General features: G+C 38.9%; 1 protein-coding gene across 1 annotated transcript in view; it reads right to left on the reverse strand.

The window, feature by feature from the left end:
* LOC135219590 (threonylcarbamoyladenosine tRNA methylthiotransferase-like) overlaps positions 1 to 20,024 on the reverse strand; it is a 143,273-nt gene that overhangs the window by 82,466 nt on the left and 40,783 nt on the right. The window contains exons 5-6 of the mRNA XM_064256478.1: positions 6,447 to 6,635; positions 758 to 960 (exon numbers count right to left, since the gene is read on the reverse strand). Of these exons, the coding sequence (XP_064112548.1) occupies positions 758 to 960; positions 6,447 to 6,635 (392 nt within the window). The remainder of the gene's footprint in view (positions 1 to 757; positions 961 to 6,446; positions 6,636 to 20,024) is intronic.

A 20,024-nucleotide genomic window follows, 5' to 3' on the forward strand; every position in this document is an offset into this window, starting at 1 on the left:
ATAAAGACAATCTCTCTCTCTCTCTCTCTCTCTCTCTCTCTCTCTCTCTCTCTTGTAGTTAGCAGTAGTGTAGATCATTTTTAATTTATCTATTTTTATGTTTACCTTCTAGAACTGTAAATGCCTGTTCTAAAACAGACACATAACTACGAGTTGTATTAGTCCAAATAAAAAGCACTGTTTGTTCATGAAAGGGAATTTCAGAAGCAAAGAGAAAGAGCTAGAATAAAGAATTTCTTAAAAATAGTTGAGAAGACTTCTAAAAATAGATTGGTTGGCCGGAAAGGGGGAAGGGGGGAAAAAAGAGAATTATGCTGTACTATGTAAGCCTCACACACCAATATTTTTACAACCATTTATTTCGTTTTTTGAGGGTAATGTATTAAGCTAACTTTTAAATGAAATTACAGTAACTTTAATTTAATTTTAAAGTTAGCTTAATATTTAGGGAGGATGATTAGGGTTATATTTAGTGTTTCAAACTCTAGAAGTAAGCATTTATTAGCATTTTTAGAGACCGTGCCAAACTCGTGCGAAAATTTCCATTGCACGAGTGGGTCTGGAACCTAACCTTGTGTAAATTCAGGGTATTACTGTATTGCCTTCTTCAGTCTTCCAAGACAATAAGAAGGCAAATCTAGGAACAGTTGGGATGTGAACAAAAGTATCGGCATATTTATGATTAATTGAGGGTTGTAATGGGGACAAAATAAATATAAATTAAATGAAAGTGGTATACAAAAGAACCATCACTTACCTCCAAATGGTCTAATATATAGGGAGGATTTGTCATGCCCAATCGTAACCGACAACCCTCTGGTATAACATCAACTAATTTCCATAACAATTCAGGCAGCGTGACACCTATGTCTCTCCCATATGCACCAGTGTCTTCAGAAGTGAGCCAAACTTCACAAACACCTTCGTTGAAAGACTGTTGCGCTCTAGCAACTATTTCCTCTGAAATCATAGAGTAAAACTTTAAAAATAAAATATAAACAATCTAAGTTAAGACTGCATTTATGATATGTCTTCCTCCAAGTGAAAAATCCATACGCAGTATTTCATTGTGCCTATTCCCAAAGTTCCCCGACACCTTCCATGCTTTACCTTCCTTCTATATCTAGTATAATAATTTTAAATCACACAGGTAATTACCGGTGATGAATGCTGATTACAGATGATGATATTAGTTGTGCAATCTGATAGATGATGAGACAGATAGACTGCCAAGCATAGTAGAGGAGTTACACCTCCTCTGAGGGCACCTCTTCACCTTCTTCAAGAAGCGCTTCGTCAGGGGTTTCGGGAGGCACCACCTTCTTGAGGTCATTGAATATGTTAACAAAGGTGGTATGGTAATGCTTCATGAGTCCACTAACAGTGCTGGTAAAATTTGTGGCCCTTTCTTCATTCTTGTCCCATGCCTTGACTATTGTCTGTACAGGCAGTCCCCGGTTATCATCAGGGGTTCCGTTCCCGGGGTGTGCCGATAAGTGAACACTGCCATTAACCGAAACTCAGTGATTTATGGCACCATAATGGCACTTATGGCGCCGAAAAAGGGTGCTTATGGCGCCTGATATCCCTTATTAGGCACTATAAGCATCCTTATGGCACGCCATAAGAACCCTTATGGTGCCATAAGGTGCCTTATGATGCCGATAACTGGAACTTGTCCTGTTATGGCACCATAAATTGCTGATTTTATGGCGTTAGACAAGTGCCATAAAACCAGATCGCTGATAACCGAGACCACTGAAAACCGGGGACTGCCTGTATCTGCCTTACTTCCCTGACCAATTTGTACAGACCATGAAATTGTTCAAAATCCTGGTCAGTTGATGTGATAGGTACAGAGGGCAGCGAGTTCTTCTCCAAGTATAACCTCCCAAGTATTTTACCCTGTTCATGCTTGTTCTCAAGGCAGGCAACTGCGCTTTCAGTCATGTGGTAATGGGCTGCTACTTCTCCATGACTTGCCCTCTCTTAACATAACACTCATGTCTATTTTCTCCTCATTCTTTATTAATTGTAAGGGACTCTGACATTAAGGGTCTTTGCCAGAAGCCTTTGGAGAAGCAGATCATTTAGAGGACATTTTAGTTGGTGATTCCAAAGAATATTCTTAGTCTGTAGTAGTATATACTGTACATGCAAAGCACGCACAAACGAGAACATTGAACTGTATTGGGTCAATAAGATATAAATTGCCCATTGATATTCTGCGCATACTGTACATTTTATGAAATGTTTTGTTTTAAGAAGATTTTTTAATATTATATGTATATGCATAGTGTTTTAGGATGATACTATAAGTATGCAGAGCATATCTAAAATAAGTAAGACAATGGGAACAGCAGGGTATGTATGTTTCTGTCTGTGGTACGTAGTATTTTTATGCATACATACTAAGTATATTTTTGAGACTAAATACATTTTTTTTATGAAATTTTTTTAAAAGATTCACTAATTTTCAAATATTAGTTCTGAAATAAGTTAACTAAACACTGCAAAATTTCAATAACATAATTTTCTTTTTAAAAGATGCTTCACCCAAGCCAACTTTCTGTAGATAAACAATTCATAGAGCAGTACCCAGATGAAATGACACTCGACACGCTATTAGCTGTCATCTGCAAAGCAGCCAATCCAGGAACAGCATTCATTTTCCTTGGTGCTCGCTCATTGGCTGTACACTTGGCGCTGACTGGTGGAAACCTGAGTCTCATCTCACAAAGATGGAATTGTTGGTACTGTGTATCTCTCTCTCCTTGATCTGCCTCACTGCATCGAGAGTTACTAGTATACACGGACGTAATCGCAGGTACAGCGCATCTCTCCTTGATCTGCCTCACTACATAGATAGTGTTACTGATGTATGCAGACGTAATTGCGAATCTGTGATTTATGTATCACCAAATATCTGTGTCAACCATGCTGAAAATGGCTTCTAAAAAGTGCCCTGCTTCTTCTAAGGATATTGCAAAGAGCCTAAAAGAAGGAAGGCAGTCATGAAGCTTGATGAGAAGGTGAAAGTTCTCCATGTGTTGAAGAGTGGCCAAAGTTTCGCCGTGGTTGGCCACCATTTTTATGTGAATGAGAGCAAGGTAAGATACATTAACCCTTAAACGCCGAGCCGGTATTTCCGAAAGTGTCTCCCGTATGCCGGCGGCGTTCACGAGTGAGCGCCGAAGCGGAAAAAAAGTTTTTTTCAAAATATCCCAGCACGCTTAATTTTAAACATTAAGAGTTCATTTTTGGCTCCTTTTTTTTTTCATTGCCTGAAGTTTAGTATGCAACCATCAGAAATGAAAAAAAATATCATTATCATATATAAATATTGGAATATATGACAGCACGAAAAAAAAATTCATATATAATTGTATACAAATCGCGCTGTGAGCAAAACGGTTAAAGCTAATGAGTTAATAATTTTTTTGTTGTATTGTACACTAAATTACAATGATTTTGGTATATAACAAATTGTAAAGCAATCAAAGTAACACAGAGAAAATATTATCACAACATGATGCATGAATTCGTAACTAACGGACATAAAAAAAAACAGTTTTAAAAATTCACCATAAATCGAAATATTGTGCTAGAGACTTCCCGTTTGTTGCAAAATGAAGGTAATTGATTGAATATTACTAGACTGTAAGTGTTGTAGCTTACAATTGCAGTTTTTGACCACTTCGGTCGAGTTAAAATTGACTGAAGGTCAAATTTTTTTATTTATCGTTATTTATAAGAAAATATTTCAAAACTGATAAAAGCTACAACCATGGGTTGCTTTTTGTTGTATTCTACATAAATTGCACACATTTTCATATACATAACTTTATGTAACGGCTAATATAAAACTGTGCAAACATTACGACAATCGGACGAAAAAATATTGATTTTTTCGGCAGTTACCACGCAGACGTAAGAAAAAGTTTTTTCTAAAATTCACCATAAATCGAAATATTGTGCTAGAGACTTCCAATTCATTGCAAAATGAAGGTAAATGATTGAGTATTACTAGAATGTAAGAGTTTAGCTTACAATTGCGGTTTTCAACCATTGCAGTCGAGTCAAAGTTGACTGAAGGTTGAAATTTTGGCACTTATCATTATTTATATGAAAATATTTCAAAACTGATAAAAGCTACAACCATGGGTTGTTTTAAGTTGTATTCTACATGAAATTGCGCACATTTCCATATGTAAAACTTTATGTAACGGCTAATATAAAACTGTGCAAACATTACGACAATCGGACGAAAAAATTTCTGATTTTTTCAATAGAGTTACCGCGCGGACGTAAGGAAAAAGTTTTTTCATAAATTCACCATTAATCGAAATATTGTGCTAGAAACTTCCAATTTGTTGCAAAATGAAGGTAAATGATTGAATATTACTAGAATATATGAGATTTAGCTTACAATTGTGTTTTTTGACCATTTCGGTAGAGTCAAAGTTGACCAAGGGTTGAAATTTTTGCACATCATTATTTATATGAAAATACTTCAAAACTGATAAAAGCTACAACCATGAGTTGTTTTTTGTTGTATTCTACATGAAATAGCGCACATTTTCATATATAATACTCTATATAACGGCTAATATAAAATGATGCAAAAATTATGTCAAAGTAACGAAATCATTTCTGAGATGTGTCGCTGATGCTTTTTAGTGCGAGAAGAAAGAAATTTGTGCTTGCGCGCCTGGGTAACGCTTGTAATCAAAACAACAGCTTGATCCGTGAGCTCCCAGCATCCCCCAAGGCGTGTGATTCAAAAGTTTTGGCCTAGTAGGCCTATAACTATTTTTCCTCAAATTTAAAAAAAAAAAACTTTTTTTCGTCGACGTACCATACATTGGTTCGGCACCCGACAGACAATTTTCGTCGACATTTAATACGTCCAATCGGCGTTAAAGGGTTAAGAAAAAAGAAAGTGAAATAAGAAAGAGTGTAAGCATGAGCTACTTTGGTACAGCTAAAGCAGTAACAGTGCAAGATAAAACAATTGTACGGATGGCATCTGCACTAGCATGCTGGATCAAGGACCGCCGTAAGAAAAAAAAAAGTGCAGCAACTGTATCAGCAGTTATCAACTCCGGAAGGCGATGAAGAAGGGGAATTAGAAGTCTAGGACTTTGATGAACAAGCACCTGAAGACGATGAATAGGAGGAAGATCCACAACTGGGACCATCATAAGCTCCTCAAGGTTTTCAGGTGAGCAAAGGATGGTTTCACCAGTTCCAGAAGCGGTTCCACCTAAAGTCTGTTTCCCTATATGGGGAAAAAGCATTGGCAGACAATGAGGCAGCCACAAAATATCCTGAGACCTTCAAGAGGATTCTTCAAGAGGATTCTTCAAGAGAAAGAATATCACCCAGAACAGGTGCTCAATGTCGATGAGGCTGGCCTGTTCTAGAAAAAGATGCCTTCCCTGACATACTTTGTGAAGGATGAAGCTAAAGCCTCAGGAATTAAGGCACAGAAGGACAGGGTTACCATCCTAATGCGTGGGAATGCAGCTGGCTTTATGCTGAAACCAGGCCTCATTTACAAGGCTGCAAACCACAGGGCACTCAAGAATAAGAACAAGGCATTGCTGCCTGTGTTCTGGATGCATAATCCCTAGGCCTGGATCACCAAAATCCTTACATTTAACATAGTCAAAAAGTTTTCTTTGGCTTTCTTCAATATACAATAGTATTGTAAAGTTGTACCATCATTTAGATAATGAACTTCTTACATACAATTATCAAAATGTGCTCTGAATCCAACGAAACATTTTCACACCATGATGTCTACAAGCTGTTGGTTTTTCAATACGTATATCAAAATAATTACTAGTCAGAAACAACAGATCATATGAAAAGGTAATAGCAAAGTGGAAATGTATCCCAAGATTTAAGTAACAAAAACACGCCTCTGCTAGGCTAATAAGGCCTTGCTAGATTAAGGCACTCAGGTCACTACAGAGCAAACAGCACCATGTACTATTTGGGTTTGTTATATCAACGTTTTAGTAAGCACTGTTTCATGATTATCCTATGTAATACATGTTCAACATAGTATTTTAGGATGCAAAAAAAATGGGTGAGTCAAGCAGGTCATAAGTCAGGACAATCTATAATGTATCATAACATTAACTTTAAATGAGATACAAAATCAAAATGATCAGGTGTGCTGAACTAGAAAGCTTACACATTAAGACGATTTCAAAGCCAAAGCAGCAATGATATAGTATACTATATGTGATGTGGTATGATTAGCCCTTTAGCGGACAGCAATAACACATTTTTATCTACTAATGACTCAGATTTTGGATAACAACACTTCACTATGCTGGCAATATGGTAAATATAAAACAAGGGGTTTGAACTTTGTATAGACAACCACATTTTTACCACAAAGAAATTGAATCATACACCAAAGACTAACTTACCAATTGGATAGGATCCAAGTTCTCCTCTTGCATGCTTGGTCTTGCAGTAAGTACATTGGTTCAAACAACCTGTGTTTATTGATATAATTTCAATCAGAGGATTTCGTCTAACTTTGGGTAAAAGAAGAGATGCCCCACCTTGCTTCTTTCCACCCTGTTTCTTCTGTCCAAGAAGCCTTACAGAATTACCTGAAAATTCAGCAAAAAATAAGAGGAACTCTGAAAATGAAAAAATTAACCCTCACAATTCACCATTTAATTGTCAATGAGATGTTTACACTGGTTATTTGCAATATTTGGCAAAACAACGCTACTAGTATTGAAAACAAATAAAGTTTAAACATAAGAAACAGTTTTAAATTTTGTAGACTTTTCATGCATGCACAAGCTCTTAAGCTGTATGTCTTTTGGTTAAACTTTGTCAACTTTTTTTTTTTTTTTTTTTTATTATGTGCATAATAAGTTCTTTCCATTCTCTGTGGTCCGACAACAATTTCTGCCTTAATTTCTCCCTAGTTTGTATCTTCATCTATGACCATTCTTTTTTCTGTGCGGCATTTTACTATTCTCTGACCAAGCACTCATCTCTTCTCATCAAATACTCAAACCATTTAAATTTCTGAGGTCTTTGACTATCTGCTGTCTTTGGACACAATACATAGGTATATCTCAGCCACTTCATTCATAAAATGATCTTGGAAACACAATCAAGCTTTGAACCTTTTAGATTTGGTAGTACAGCAGAGCCCCATATTTGCGGGAGATGTGTACCAGAACCTCCCATAAATAGTTGAAATCCGCAAATACACAGAACCCCCTCTAAAAATGCTTATAACTGCCTATCTTGAAAGCTCACATACCAAATGTATACAGTGGCCCCCCCAAGTTTTACGTGTTTCATATTTCCGCGGTCTACTTTGTCGCTGATTTTTGTGGGACACATTATTCACTTTTCCATGGGAAACTTTCAGTAATTTTAGAATTTTATCTACGGACCATATCACTAAAATTATCAATAATTCGCTTTTTTCGTAGAGCAACACAACATATTTATTCACTATTTACCATATTTTTTCATATGGTGTTGGTTACTTAATACAGATTTTTGTGATAAAAATTATTTACAGCATATGTACTTATACAGTGCTCCCCAGTTTCATGAGTTTCACATTTCTGTGGTCCACTTTGTTGTGGATTTTTGTGGAAACATGATTCACTTTTCGGCGGGCTTTCACTAATTTGCGGATTTTTTCTATTGACCATATCTCGAAAATTTTCACTAATTTGCCTTTTATTTGAAGAGCAGCACTATTTATTCACAAATTATTGTATTTTTTCATACTGTGTATGTGACTAAATAGTGATTTTTATGATAAAAATTATTTACAGCATAATGCATCTATTAACCCTGGATAGGAGTGTTTCAAAAAACATGTTTTTTTCCCATAAATCATCATCTATCTTGAATCTGGGTGTGATCGACCTGCAAGAGGATAGCAGAACACACACTACAATCATGTCGAAACCTGCGTTTGCCTTGCCTTTGTCCTTTCCCCTTTTCTGAGTAATAGTTTGGTTTTAACATGTGTGAGATACAAAGGCAAAGTTATCAAGTAGTGATTTCCTGTCTAACACTGTTGACTCTGGGATAGTTTTATATTGTTGGAAACTGTAGGTATATGGTGTGTGTACATTATGCTTGCCATTGGTTGTGGCTGAGATGCCTTATATTGCTATTTGCGGTCCCAATTTTCCTTTTTAAACCTCCCCTTCGCCACCGGGACGTACACATGTAGTCTTTTATGGTCTAATAATAGAAGACCGCGACGTACGCTTATACGTCTTTCATCCCTCCTCGAAAAACAAAGCTGTTTTCTTTAGCTTGGACGGGTAGCAGACACAGTATTGTGTACGAGAGAGGTGCTTAAGCTCCACCCACTATTCATTTTAACCAATGAGTGTCCGACTGTCGTCGTGACGTCATTTTTATATGGTATATCAGGAGGGGTACCGGGCTATCATATACCAGTGCGCCTCAGGCTTTTATGAATGAAGGATATCACGATTTTGTGAGTAAATCATGAGGATTTGAATTCTAAACTTTTTTTCCCTTTCGATTGCAGTTATTTTATGTTTTTTTTTTTCTTTCGTTTTTTCCAGCGTTATGTCGGATGATAGCGTTTCAGAGTCAGGGTCTGAGTATCTGCCAGATTTATCAGATGATGATTGTAGCGACAGTGATGATAGTTTCTTAGAGGATGACAGTGACAACGAGTGTTTGGAGGAGAATGAAGCTATTGTTGATGAAGGTTGGCGGTTCATAACCGATCCATTTTGTGACGTGCGGCCAGACCCGCCCCCCGATTACACGGAGGGTGACAATATTATCTCTCCTTACACACCAGATTTCAGCTGCCCACGAGATGCATTTTGTTATTTCTTTTGTGGTGATGTAATTGACACATTGTGTGAATGGATGAATGCTCGGGCAGATGAGTATTTTCGCTCAACAGGAAAACGTAAGGTGAATGGACTTCTATGGAGGCCTGTGACTCGTGATGAGATGTATGTTTTTTATAGCTTGCTGATGATAATGGGGGTGAATAAAATGCCCCGTATGTATATGTATTGGTCACGAGATGCCATGGTAGGGGGTCCAAGTATTTTTTGTAAAGAAGTAATGTCTCGAGCAAGATTTCTTTGCCTGCTGAAATTCATGAGGTTTGCTCCATTAGACCAAGTGGATAAGAAAAGGCCTAAGACTCGTATTGAACCCTTTTTTGACTTACTGCGCCAACGCAGCCAGACTGCTCACACCAGGGAAGGATATTGCAGTAGATGAGGCACTGATGCTCTGGAAAGGGAGACTGGGATTCAAACAATTTATCAGAACAAAAAGATCCAGATTTGGAATAAAGGTTTTTATACTATGCCCTTCAGATCCAAATTGGAATGGCTATTCGTGGAATTTCGAGGTGTATTATGGGAAGGATACGAGTTTTTCGGTACCTGACCCAGTTGCTGCTAACCTATCCATATCAGAGATCATCGTAGTTCATCTAATGAGGAATTTGCTTGACAGGGGACGTCATGTAGTTACGGATAATTGGTATACCAGTTATCGCCTTGGTAATTACTTACTCACCAGGGACACATCACTTACTGGAGTTGTACGAGCTGGCAGGGGACCCCCTAAGAAACTTATAAATGAAAAAACTCTCCAAACATCAGTCAACTTTTGCAAGGAAGGGCAACACTCTCGTTGTCAAGTATATGGACAAAAAGGAGGTCAATGTATTGACAACATTGTATACAGCTGGCATGGTTGAGAAGTGCAAAACATTCTTCGGAGATAAAACTGTTTTTTATAACAAGCCACTTCATATTGAAAAATATAATAGTCTGATGGGGAGCGTTGATATGGCAGACCAGCTGCTCGAACCATATGCCTTTGGAAAGAAATCCCTTGCCTGGTTCAAAAAACTTGGTATACATTTTATCTTTCGGATACTGCTGAACTCCTACTTGGCCTACAAGAACCAAAAATGCTATAAGAAGGACTTCATGGCATTTATCCTCGAAGTAAGTAAGGGTCTGGTATTTCACCATAGTCCTGGTGGCAGGGCCATCCTCGAAGCAGAAGAGAAAAGAAGTCACAGAAACCCACGAAGATGCCTAACATGAGCGTCATACATTCCTGGGTTCGATTTCACCCAAGAAACAGAAGAAATGTCGTATCTGCACCAGGGACTTCAAGAAGAGGAAGGATACCATTTACCACTGCCCTGGGTGCCCTGGGGAGCCTGGACTATGTTCAAAGGAACATTTTATAGCTTGGCACTCTCATGCACATAAAAAACGAGATTTCGAGGCCCCAAGGGCTGGGTCTTCGAGGCAGTAATAATCAACCCCTCCAGCACAAGCACAGCAGAGGACATATTTTCGGTGTTATATACATACTGTTTTATGAAAACTACTTTCATTTTTTCTACACTTACATGTAATTTGTATTATTATCATTATTTTTTTTACTACTGCTAGCAGTAGTAGCAGTGGTATTACTGTTGATTTTTTATTATTATTATTATATTATCATTATTATTATTATTATTATTATTATTATTATTATTATTATTATTATTATTATTATTATTATTATTATTATTATTATTGTTGTCATTACCAATTGCCATAAACATTCAATGATGTATACGCTGTTTCCTTATGAACCCTAGTACTAACCGTTTCCCCGTAAGAAAAACTAGTACTGCTATTACTACTGCTACTGTTTTACTAATACTGTACTACTTTTTCAGCTACTTTATTTCTACTACTTTACTACTATTTCTACTACTTTATAAGTGTTTTTATTTCTGCAATTACTTTTTCCACTAAGTATTCCTCTTTTTTCTGATATCCTTATTATAATATATATCTATATTATATACTATATATATATATATATATCTATATATATATATATCATATATCATATATATATATAGATATATATTATATATGTATGTATATATTAATATATATCTATATTTCGATATTATATATATATATATATATATATATTATATACTATATATATATTATTATATATATTATATTTTATATATATATATTTTTTTTGCCCATGTGGTAACAATATTCATTGATATATACACAATATTTTCACAAAAGAATATAAAGGAAAAATATGAATAACAAAACATTTGTGGGAGCAAGTGATGACCGATATACTCGCAGTCGACAGGGGGTCTCATGCGGTATGCAAGCGTTATCGGCCGATGCAACGGGCCGGTGGCGAAGGGGTTAATGCCAATTTCTGTTTTTTGCATTTTCATTAACAATGGCCAGCAGGCAGTATTCTCTGGGCATGGATGTCATCAACTTACTTCTAGTGGAATTATAAAGTCATGATGATAATTTAGAGGTTGCTGACACCTCTATGGCAAGAACCTCAAGTTTGTGTAACGAAGGGTTGGAGGCAAGAGTGATGACCTTGGAATGATTATGACACAAGAGGGGGGAGAGAAGTGGTGGGAAGTAGTGGGTAGTTTTTAATTGCCCCTTCTTGTGCGTAGCAAGAAATCCTCTTAGACAGTTTCATAGAAGTCATACCAACGTAAGAGCCGGGACATTCACAGACGGGGCATAAGAATTGGAAGACTACATTCGACTGTTTCAAGGGGTCTCTTGCTGGAGGCATCGCGGGTTGTTCATGATAAGGTTGCACGTACGTCGATTTTGGTAATAAATTACGAGTTCGAATTCTTTGTCGACTTCGGTAGGGGTCATTCTCCCTGATGATTTTTCTCAGTGCATCCTCGTCCTCACGGTGACGTGCACGCAGTCTACCTTTGTAATACAGTTTGATCTTCTCATGGGGGTGGAGCTGCAGTCTCTCACTCTCACTGTACCACCGATCCAGCGCTGTGCGGACTTCTTTATTAATAAGTCGATTTGGATACCCGTTATTACCGAGCACCTGAGTGACTCGGTCGAGTTCTTTGTGAGTGTCCTGCCAGGAAGAACAGTGTGTGATGGCCCTCAAAATATAGGCCCTGACTGTGGTGTTCTTGAACCGTGCAGGACATTCGCTGTCACCATTCAGGCAAAGATCTAAGTTTGTTTGCTTTGTATACACCGAAGTTCTTAGACCGTCGTCGGTCTTGGAGACGAGGACGTCTAGAAAGGGGAGCTGGCCTTCGTTGCTGAATTCGATGGTATAATTCAGTGAACTGAACTGGTGGAATATGCGCCAGACAGCTTCAACCTCTTCCTCATTCTCGGCTTGTACAAAGATATTGTCAATATATCTTGCGTATTTGTGGGGTTTTCTAATACTGGAGAAAACTCTCTCTTCCACTGAAGGAAACTTCCTCTAACCAACAGCAGGAACAAATTGCGCCACCAACCAATGAAAACTCAGTGAGCGGTTGACCCCCTGCTGACCTACCACTATACAGTGTTCCCCCCTATTCGCGGGGGATGCGTACCAGAACCCCCCATGAATAGTTAGAATCCGCGAATGTTTGGAACCCCTATAAAAGCGCTAAAAACAGCCTATTTTGTTAGTTAAAACTTAAGAAAAACCACAAAAAATTTTCATACTTGGTTTTTTAATAGTTTTATCACAAAAAGTGCATTTTATGATGAAAATGATCACAAAAACCAGGAATTTGTGGATATTTCTCATAGAAAAATACCGCGAATGCGCGAATTTTCCGCGAATAATGCAGGGAAACGTTCCAGAGAGAAATCCGTGAATGTGTGAGTCCGCGAATCCGGAGAACGCGAATACGGGGGGTCCACTGTATATTGAGTAGATCTTGACAGCATCTATAGTCTGCTCTGACCCACTGCCGTGATCATGCTCAGATGATACCGAGAGAAACGTTAGCCACTAGATCGACTAATCGAGATCGAGCCATCAGTGGCCATTAAAGATCAAAGATGCCGTGGCCGTATGGTTGGTCGGCCATGATGTATGCAAATGGGTACCTTCTCAGATCCTACTGACTATTCGAGATCGAGCCATCAGTGGCCATTAAAGATCAAAGATGCCACGGCCGTATGGTCGGACAGCCATGACGCACCTGGACGTTTGTCAGAGGGTATGAGTAAGTTAATGTCTCCTGTGGCTGAACACAGTGCGTTAAAACCGGAGGGAAGGGAAAACCAAGAGTTTCTGGCTTTGTATGAGGAGGTGATTGATTTGATTAGTCAATTCAATAACCTTTTGGGGAGCACGGAGACACCTGCCATTATGCTTCCCTCGGGGATTGACATGGTGTTTGGTTTGAAAAAGGATACGAAAGTGTATGGATTACCTTGTTCTAGTCATGTAGAGTCCGTTTTACAACACGTAAAATGCACGGATTGATGGAAGGATATGGATACCTCTTAGTAATCGTATGCAGCCTGAATGGTGGGAATTAGCATACTTTGGGTTGACTCCAGAAAACTTCAAACCTTTACAGGTAGGAAGAATTCCCATGTTTTATATACTTGTTGGTATAAGCTGGTTTCTTCCTATACGAATATTGACCAAACGCTTCGACTTGCACAATTATTTAAAGTTAATCGAAAGCTTGGTTCCTTCGAAAGTACTGTAGAACCATTCTTCTTAATGAAATCGAATGGAAACTTAAGTCAAAAGGAAGAGGTGAATTTCTTTCTTTCGCCACTTGAGGTAGCCAAGCCTAAGTAGGGCACTTGTAACCTAAGATGTTATAGCCAGGATATTTGGGTCATACCTTTTAGCCTAACAATTGGTTATATTCGTAGCCTATTCCAGCCAGTCCGAGTCTACTGCTACTATCCTAGTTAATCTGAGTAGTAGCTCTAAGCTTAGACTGTCCAAACTAACTGGTTCGGTTATGCATGTGCTGACTTGGACCAACTAATGGTTGCGGTTTAGTTTTGGACCTGCATTTACTATCTTAGCTTAGTCTGAGTGGTACAATTCTTAGCTTAGCCGGGTCCGCTTATCATAACTCATAGGTTGGGTGGTTCCGACATACATGACGTACATGTCAACTTAGCCTAACAGTGGGTTGATGACTTAACATGGTCTGGCTGCTTGAATATGCCCTTACTATCTTAGGTTGGGCAAACTAGTAAGGTTATTAGTATAGCTGAGCATAGACTAGTGCCTAGGCTACCCATTCGAAACACTTTTACCACCTCAGCCTAGAAGGTTGTGGTTGTAGCCTAGCATGGATAGCCCAAACGTTCTTGAACGACTTTACCCTAACCTAAGTCATTTAGTTTCTAGATTAAGCTAGTCTATACTAGCCTAGCCTAGTTAAAGAGTACATCTCGGATGGACTTAACCTACCCTAAGTGATGGAGGAGCTAGCCTAGCCTAATTGGAAGTGTTAACATAGCCTAACCTAACCAAACCAGGGTCCTAGACTAATTGGAAGGGTTAACATAGCCTAAGCTAACCAAACCAGGGTCCTAGCCTAATTGGAAGGGTTAACATAGCCTAACTTAACCAAGCTAGGGTCAACCTGGTCTTGCCAACTTAAAATAAGTTAGTCAATTCTTAATTGACTATACCTACTTAGGCTACTCCAAGTGGTTGTTAGCTAGGTTAACCTGGAATCTGCAAATGGATCTCTTCCATACGGGTCTACTTTCTATATTGAAGTCATGAACCTAACATAGAGGGTTCAAGCTTCAGTTGGCTAGAGCAAGGCACTAGAACCTCATCATATCTGGAAGGGGAAAGTGGGGAGTTTCCCATTCTTCGAGAGTGAGGTAGGGTGAAGTGACCTTGGGTACAATTTTGGGCTAGGTTACTCGAGAATAGCACCATGATGGTTTCTGGCAATATAGGATTTCCCTTCGGAGGGTAGCATATTGAACATATGCCGTATATTGTAACAGGTCACCGAATTAGGTGTTTCGTGGTTGGGAACTAACATTACTCGTAGAAAAATGAGCCATATCCTGTTAACAAATTATTTTCTATCACCAGAAATAAGTTTCTCTGATTTCACGTTAGCCGAGATGGGAGTAGAACCTCGGACCACCGGTTTGGCAGAGGAGTGCACAAACCACTCGTCCAGAGAGGAACTCGTATATTGGAAAAACCATGTAACAGCTGTCTCAGGGGTTTCACCCTTCGAAGCGCCTTAGGATTCCATTTGCGATACTGAGAACAACCTGGAGGTTACGCAAACTCTAGGTTCTACCTGTTCCGCCATGTCCCGAACGGAAGGATGGGTTCCAGTAATTAAGGAGGACCCAGGATGAGTGTTGATAAAGTTTACCCTAGCACAATCATCGCTACCAGGTTCGTGTGGGGAAGAGGCACCAACAATAGGTAGAATTAATATCTCAGGTCTGGAGGTTGACCAGTATCCCCTTTCAAACTTATAGTTCTAAGTTTTTGAGTGTAGAGTGTCACCTCGGATGTAACACGACTCCAAAGGTCGTTAGCTCACATATACAGACTGACTCTTTGGCCATGACTCCCTGTATAGAGAAGGTTTCTGTCCATTAAAGGCATTCGGTCAGTAGACAATGATCTGGTGGAGAGGTTGTCAGAACAGAGGGAAGTATCTCTGTAATTACATGTTTACATGTATGGTGATTTACATTGGACTGGTGATTGGGCATGTGAATATCACTTCACAATGAGTAATCTTCAGATTAATAAGGAGCAGTGAACTGGATGGGGCACATAAGAACTCCAATCTGATAAGTGAAAACATACTCTGTATCAGAGTAGACTTGACGGACTACCACCAGGCACATACATCAGTCATGTTACAGGAAACTGACCGTGGATGGGGGTCTTCCTCTGACCTTGGTAGAGTGGGAGTAATCAATAACCAGGGTTTTGACGTAGACTCAAATGTAGTCAGGAACATCAGTTCCAATTTGCCCTGGAATCTGGGATAATGAGTCAATGCAGCACAGGTAATGATGACAGATACATTTCTTAGTCATGCTCAGTACGGTGTGAGTATGTGTGAGAGACCTTCAGCAGGGCCGGCTTTGACTTGTCAAAGTACTCTGTGATTATAGAAAGAACTACGTCACCTAGAACATTAAGGTGGTAGACGTAAAGGCACAGGCCAAACAGAGGCGATCAGTCAAGCATACTCCTTGTTTGTCAAGTTGTACCAATGAGGTTATACAGAAGAGTAGATCATCAGAGGAATATGGGCCGTCTGGCATTTAAGAACATATCTGTTAAAATGATCGGGACGGTTGGTCTGTGACTGTATTGAAGCTCAAAATTGAGCAATGTTAAGGAGGTGTCTATCTGTTCATTGAAATTTGAGAGTGGGTTCTTTGTTATGAAAACCCACTTTCAATTTCCTGTATATTTATAAGGTTGCCCTGAGGTCCTTGGACACAATTTCCTTGGGTCCTGTGGTGGCTGCTCAACAAATGATATAACTCATCCAGTACCCCTGGCGGGTCAGTTGGTATCTTGTCTAAGATGATGGTATGAATGTGAAATGGAGGAGTTAACTGGCCTCTTTCCTTTTCAAATTTCTGTCTTCTTCTTTACTTAGGGCAGTAAGAAGGGAATACCATCATAAGTTGGAACGGACAAGGTACAGGTGAGTGAAGTGGCCATACTGTTAGGGTTAGTATCAGTAAGATACTTATCAGTAGCAGGACATTCCTCTCTTTAGCAAGGGGGAGAGGAATGATAACAGACCTACATGAGTGGATGGATTGGTTTGTTGGGTGAACAGATCTTCTTATCTTCCTCGGACGCAATGAACTATGACATTGTGTAAAACCCAGAAGTCTATGTCTTAGATTCGGAAATACTGGTCAGTTGTTTCATAGAATTCTGGTATTCAGAAAACTGATCAAAGGTGGCATACTCCTAGTTGGTTAATAGCACTTACCTCCCACCAAGAGTAAGTCTATCCTAATGTTAAGACCAAAGGTTTGTTTCGTATATGAACAAATGACAAATTTTTAACTAATTTGTATTTTTCATAACTTACAAACCTGAGGTCGTAACATACAAAGGCCCACCTCTAACCACCCCTCTATCAACTAACCTGGGTTGGAAGAATAAATAACAGGGTCACGAGTTAATGAGGGGTATGTGGGTGGCTCCACATGTCTCGTGACCAAGCACAGATGCCAATAGTCCCTTGCGTACACAATTATTTTAAACTTTACCGGTTTCCAGCTGGCGCTGAATATTTATCCTAATGTTAAGACCTCAGGTTTGTAAGTTATGAAAAATACAAATTAGTTCAAAATTTGTCATATTTTGATCTTTTTGTTCATTTACTGTGAAAATAAATAAATTTGTAAGCATTATCCCTGAAACTGACTCCTCCTGATGAGTAATATCGGCGCAATACTCGCCAGTTGTAGTAGCAGAGAGAAAGCTGTTACAGTATTTGGATTCTCAGGATTCGTGGATTTCTCTCGGGAACGTTTCCCCCATTATTCACGGAAAATTCGCACATTCGTGGTAATTTTCTAAGAGAAATAGCCACAAATTCCTGGTTTTTTCTATCAATTTCATCATAAAATGCACTTTTTGTGATAAAACTATTAAAAAAACCACATATGAAAATTTTTAGTGGGGTTTTTCTCAAGTTTTAACCAACAAAATAGGCTGTTTTTGGCATTTTTATAGGGGTTCCAAACATTCGCGGGTTCTAACTATTCACGGGGGGGGGTCTGGTACGCATCCCTCGCGAAAACGAGGGGACCACTGTATTAGAAAATTAAGAAAACTATTTACTTATTAGAAAAATAGAGAAGACTATTTACAAGTTGAATGCAGCTGATGCAGCAATATCTTTCAATAAGACTTGTTTGAAAGAGGGTCTCCTTCCAATATATATGTACCAACATACGTCTGCATGACCCTTCAGCACGCAACGAGAACAACACGAGGAGCTTCCAGATATCCCTCCTTCAGCATCAGCTGAGAGCGAAGACAGACGAGCGCTGTGCCCTACGAGAGGAATGGGCAACCTTACGGCAGAGTAGCGAGCAAGACAACCCAAGGGACGATGAAGTAGCCGTCCCTCCCAGCTCCAGCGAAGGAGATGAGATCGAACCTGAACACCCTGATGAAGAAGACGACAACAACCAGAACGAAGACTTACCAAATCTACAAGACTTGAGTTACCCGCGTAACATAGAAGTAAATATAGAAGTATGCCTCGCCCACCTCAAAGACAAGGATATTTTATTATTATTTTTGTCTATCACAGTCATCCTATTCGACTGGGCGGATTTTATAGTGTGGAGTTCCAGGTCACCCTGCCTCCTTCGGATTCCATCACTTTTCTTACTATGTGCAGTGTTTCTAGTAGCACACCCTTCTGCATGAGTACTGGAGCTACCTTCAGCATCTAGTTTTACTAGGTTCCTTTTCAATGCTCTTGGGATCATGTCTAGTGTTCCAATCATTATGGGTACAATTTCCACTGGCATATCCCATATCCTACTCATTGCTATTTTCAGGTCTTGATACTTATCTCTTTCTTTCTCATCTACTCTGGTGTCCCATGGTACTTCGACATCAATGAGTGATACTTTCTTCTTGATTTTGTCAATCAACGTCACGTTTGGTCTATTGACATGCATCGCCCTATCTGTTTTGATACCATAGTCCCAAAAGATCTTTGCCTGATTGTTTTCAATCACTCCCTCAGGCTGGTGTTCATACCACTTATTACTGCAAGCTAGCTGGTGAGTCTTCCACAGGATCCAGTGGAGGGCTTTTGTTACTGAATCATGCCTCTTTTTGTACTGGTTCTGTGCAAGTGCCGGACATTCGCTTGCTATGTGGTTGATGGTCTAATTTTTCATATTGCACTTCCTGCATATGGACGAGATGTTACTTCCATCTGTCATTCTTTGAACATATCTGGTTCTTGGGGCCTGATCTTATGCCACTGTTAGCATGCCTTCTGTTTCCTTCTTGAGCTCTCCCCTTTGTAGCTCCTGACATGTTTCATCGCTGGCCTTTTCTTTAGTCTGTCTTGTGTACTGTCCGTGCATTGGTGTGTTGTGCCGTTCACCTGTTATATTTGTCCTTCTTCGCAGACTCATGTATTCCAGGATTTCTCTCTGGAACACATAGCCCCATTATTTGTGGAAAATTTACCTATTCCCCAAATTTCTATATGAGAAATATCCACAAATTCCTTTTTTTTTTAATTTCATAATAAAATGTACTTTTTGAGATAAAACTTAAAAAAACCTGGTACATATAAACATTTTTAGTGGTTTTTTTTCTTGAGTTTTAACTAACAAAACACATTTTTATAGGGCTTCAACTATTCACTGGTTCTAGCTATTCATGGGGGAGGTCTGGTAACCATCCCTGCAAATATGGGGGAACACTGTATTCCCATCTGCTAGCTTTATCCCTTCAGTCTTTGTCACTTTTCCTTTTTGTATGCTGACCAAGGCACATTTTTCTATGATTATTATTATTATTAATGCTTTTTCCACAGCATTAAGCTTAAAATGTCTTCTCTAAATTTCTTTTTGTATTTCTCTCAGCAGCAAGTAGAAATCTACACTGATGAAAAAATTACAAAATCTTCTTAAAACCAACAAGAATTTAGCAGTACTAACCAAATTTTAAGGAATCTTTGCTTAACCCTTAATGGACGGACATGCTCACAAGTAACAATAACAGGTTTTGGGTGGTGGACGGAGTGACTCGTGGTAACAAGATTACGTGTCATCAATTTGGGGGAATCAGGCAGGAATGAGGTGCCATTACTTTAATAGCCCATAAATTCACTAATGGCAAAATTTAAACTGGCTAAAATCCACTAGGTGGCTCATGGGAGACTTAGTTGGGATCTTAACTTCAAGGGAGGATGTAGTGCCTGTCTGTCTCACAAGATGTCTTTTTGTAAATGTGCTCATAAATATACCACGGTGTTGCTGTTGGTTTTATTTCTTATCTTTTATGATAGTATGTCAGTCATAAATGTAATTTTGCAGAGAAAAATGCAAAGAAAAATTAGAAAAAACATGTATATATCCCAAAAAGTTATTGCTTCTTTGTTCTCGGTAAATTTGCGTAAATATTTTACA

Source organism: Macrobrachium nipponense, chromosome 1 (assembly GCF_015104395.2).
Source record: "Macrobrachium nipponense isolate FS-2020 chromosome 1, ASM1510439v2, whole genome shotgun sequence".
NCBI classification, from domain to species: domain Eukaryota; kingdom Metazoa; phylum Arthropoda; class Malacostraca; order Decapoda; family Palaemonidae; genus Macrobrachium; species Macrobrachium nipponense.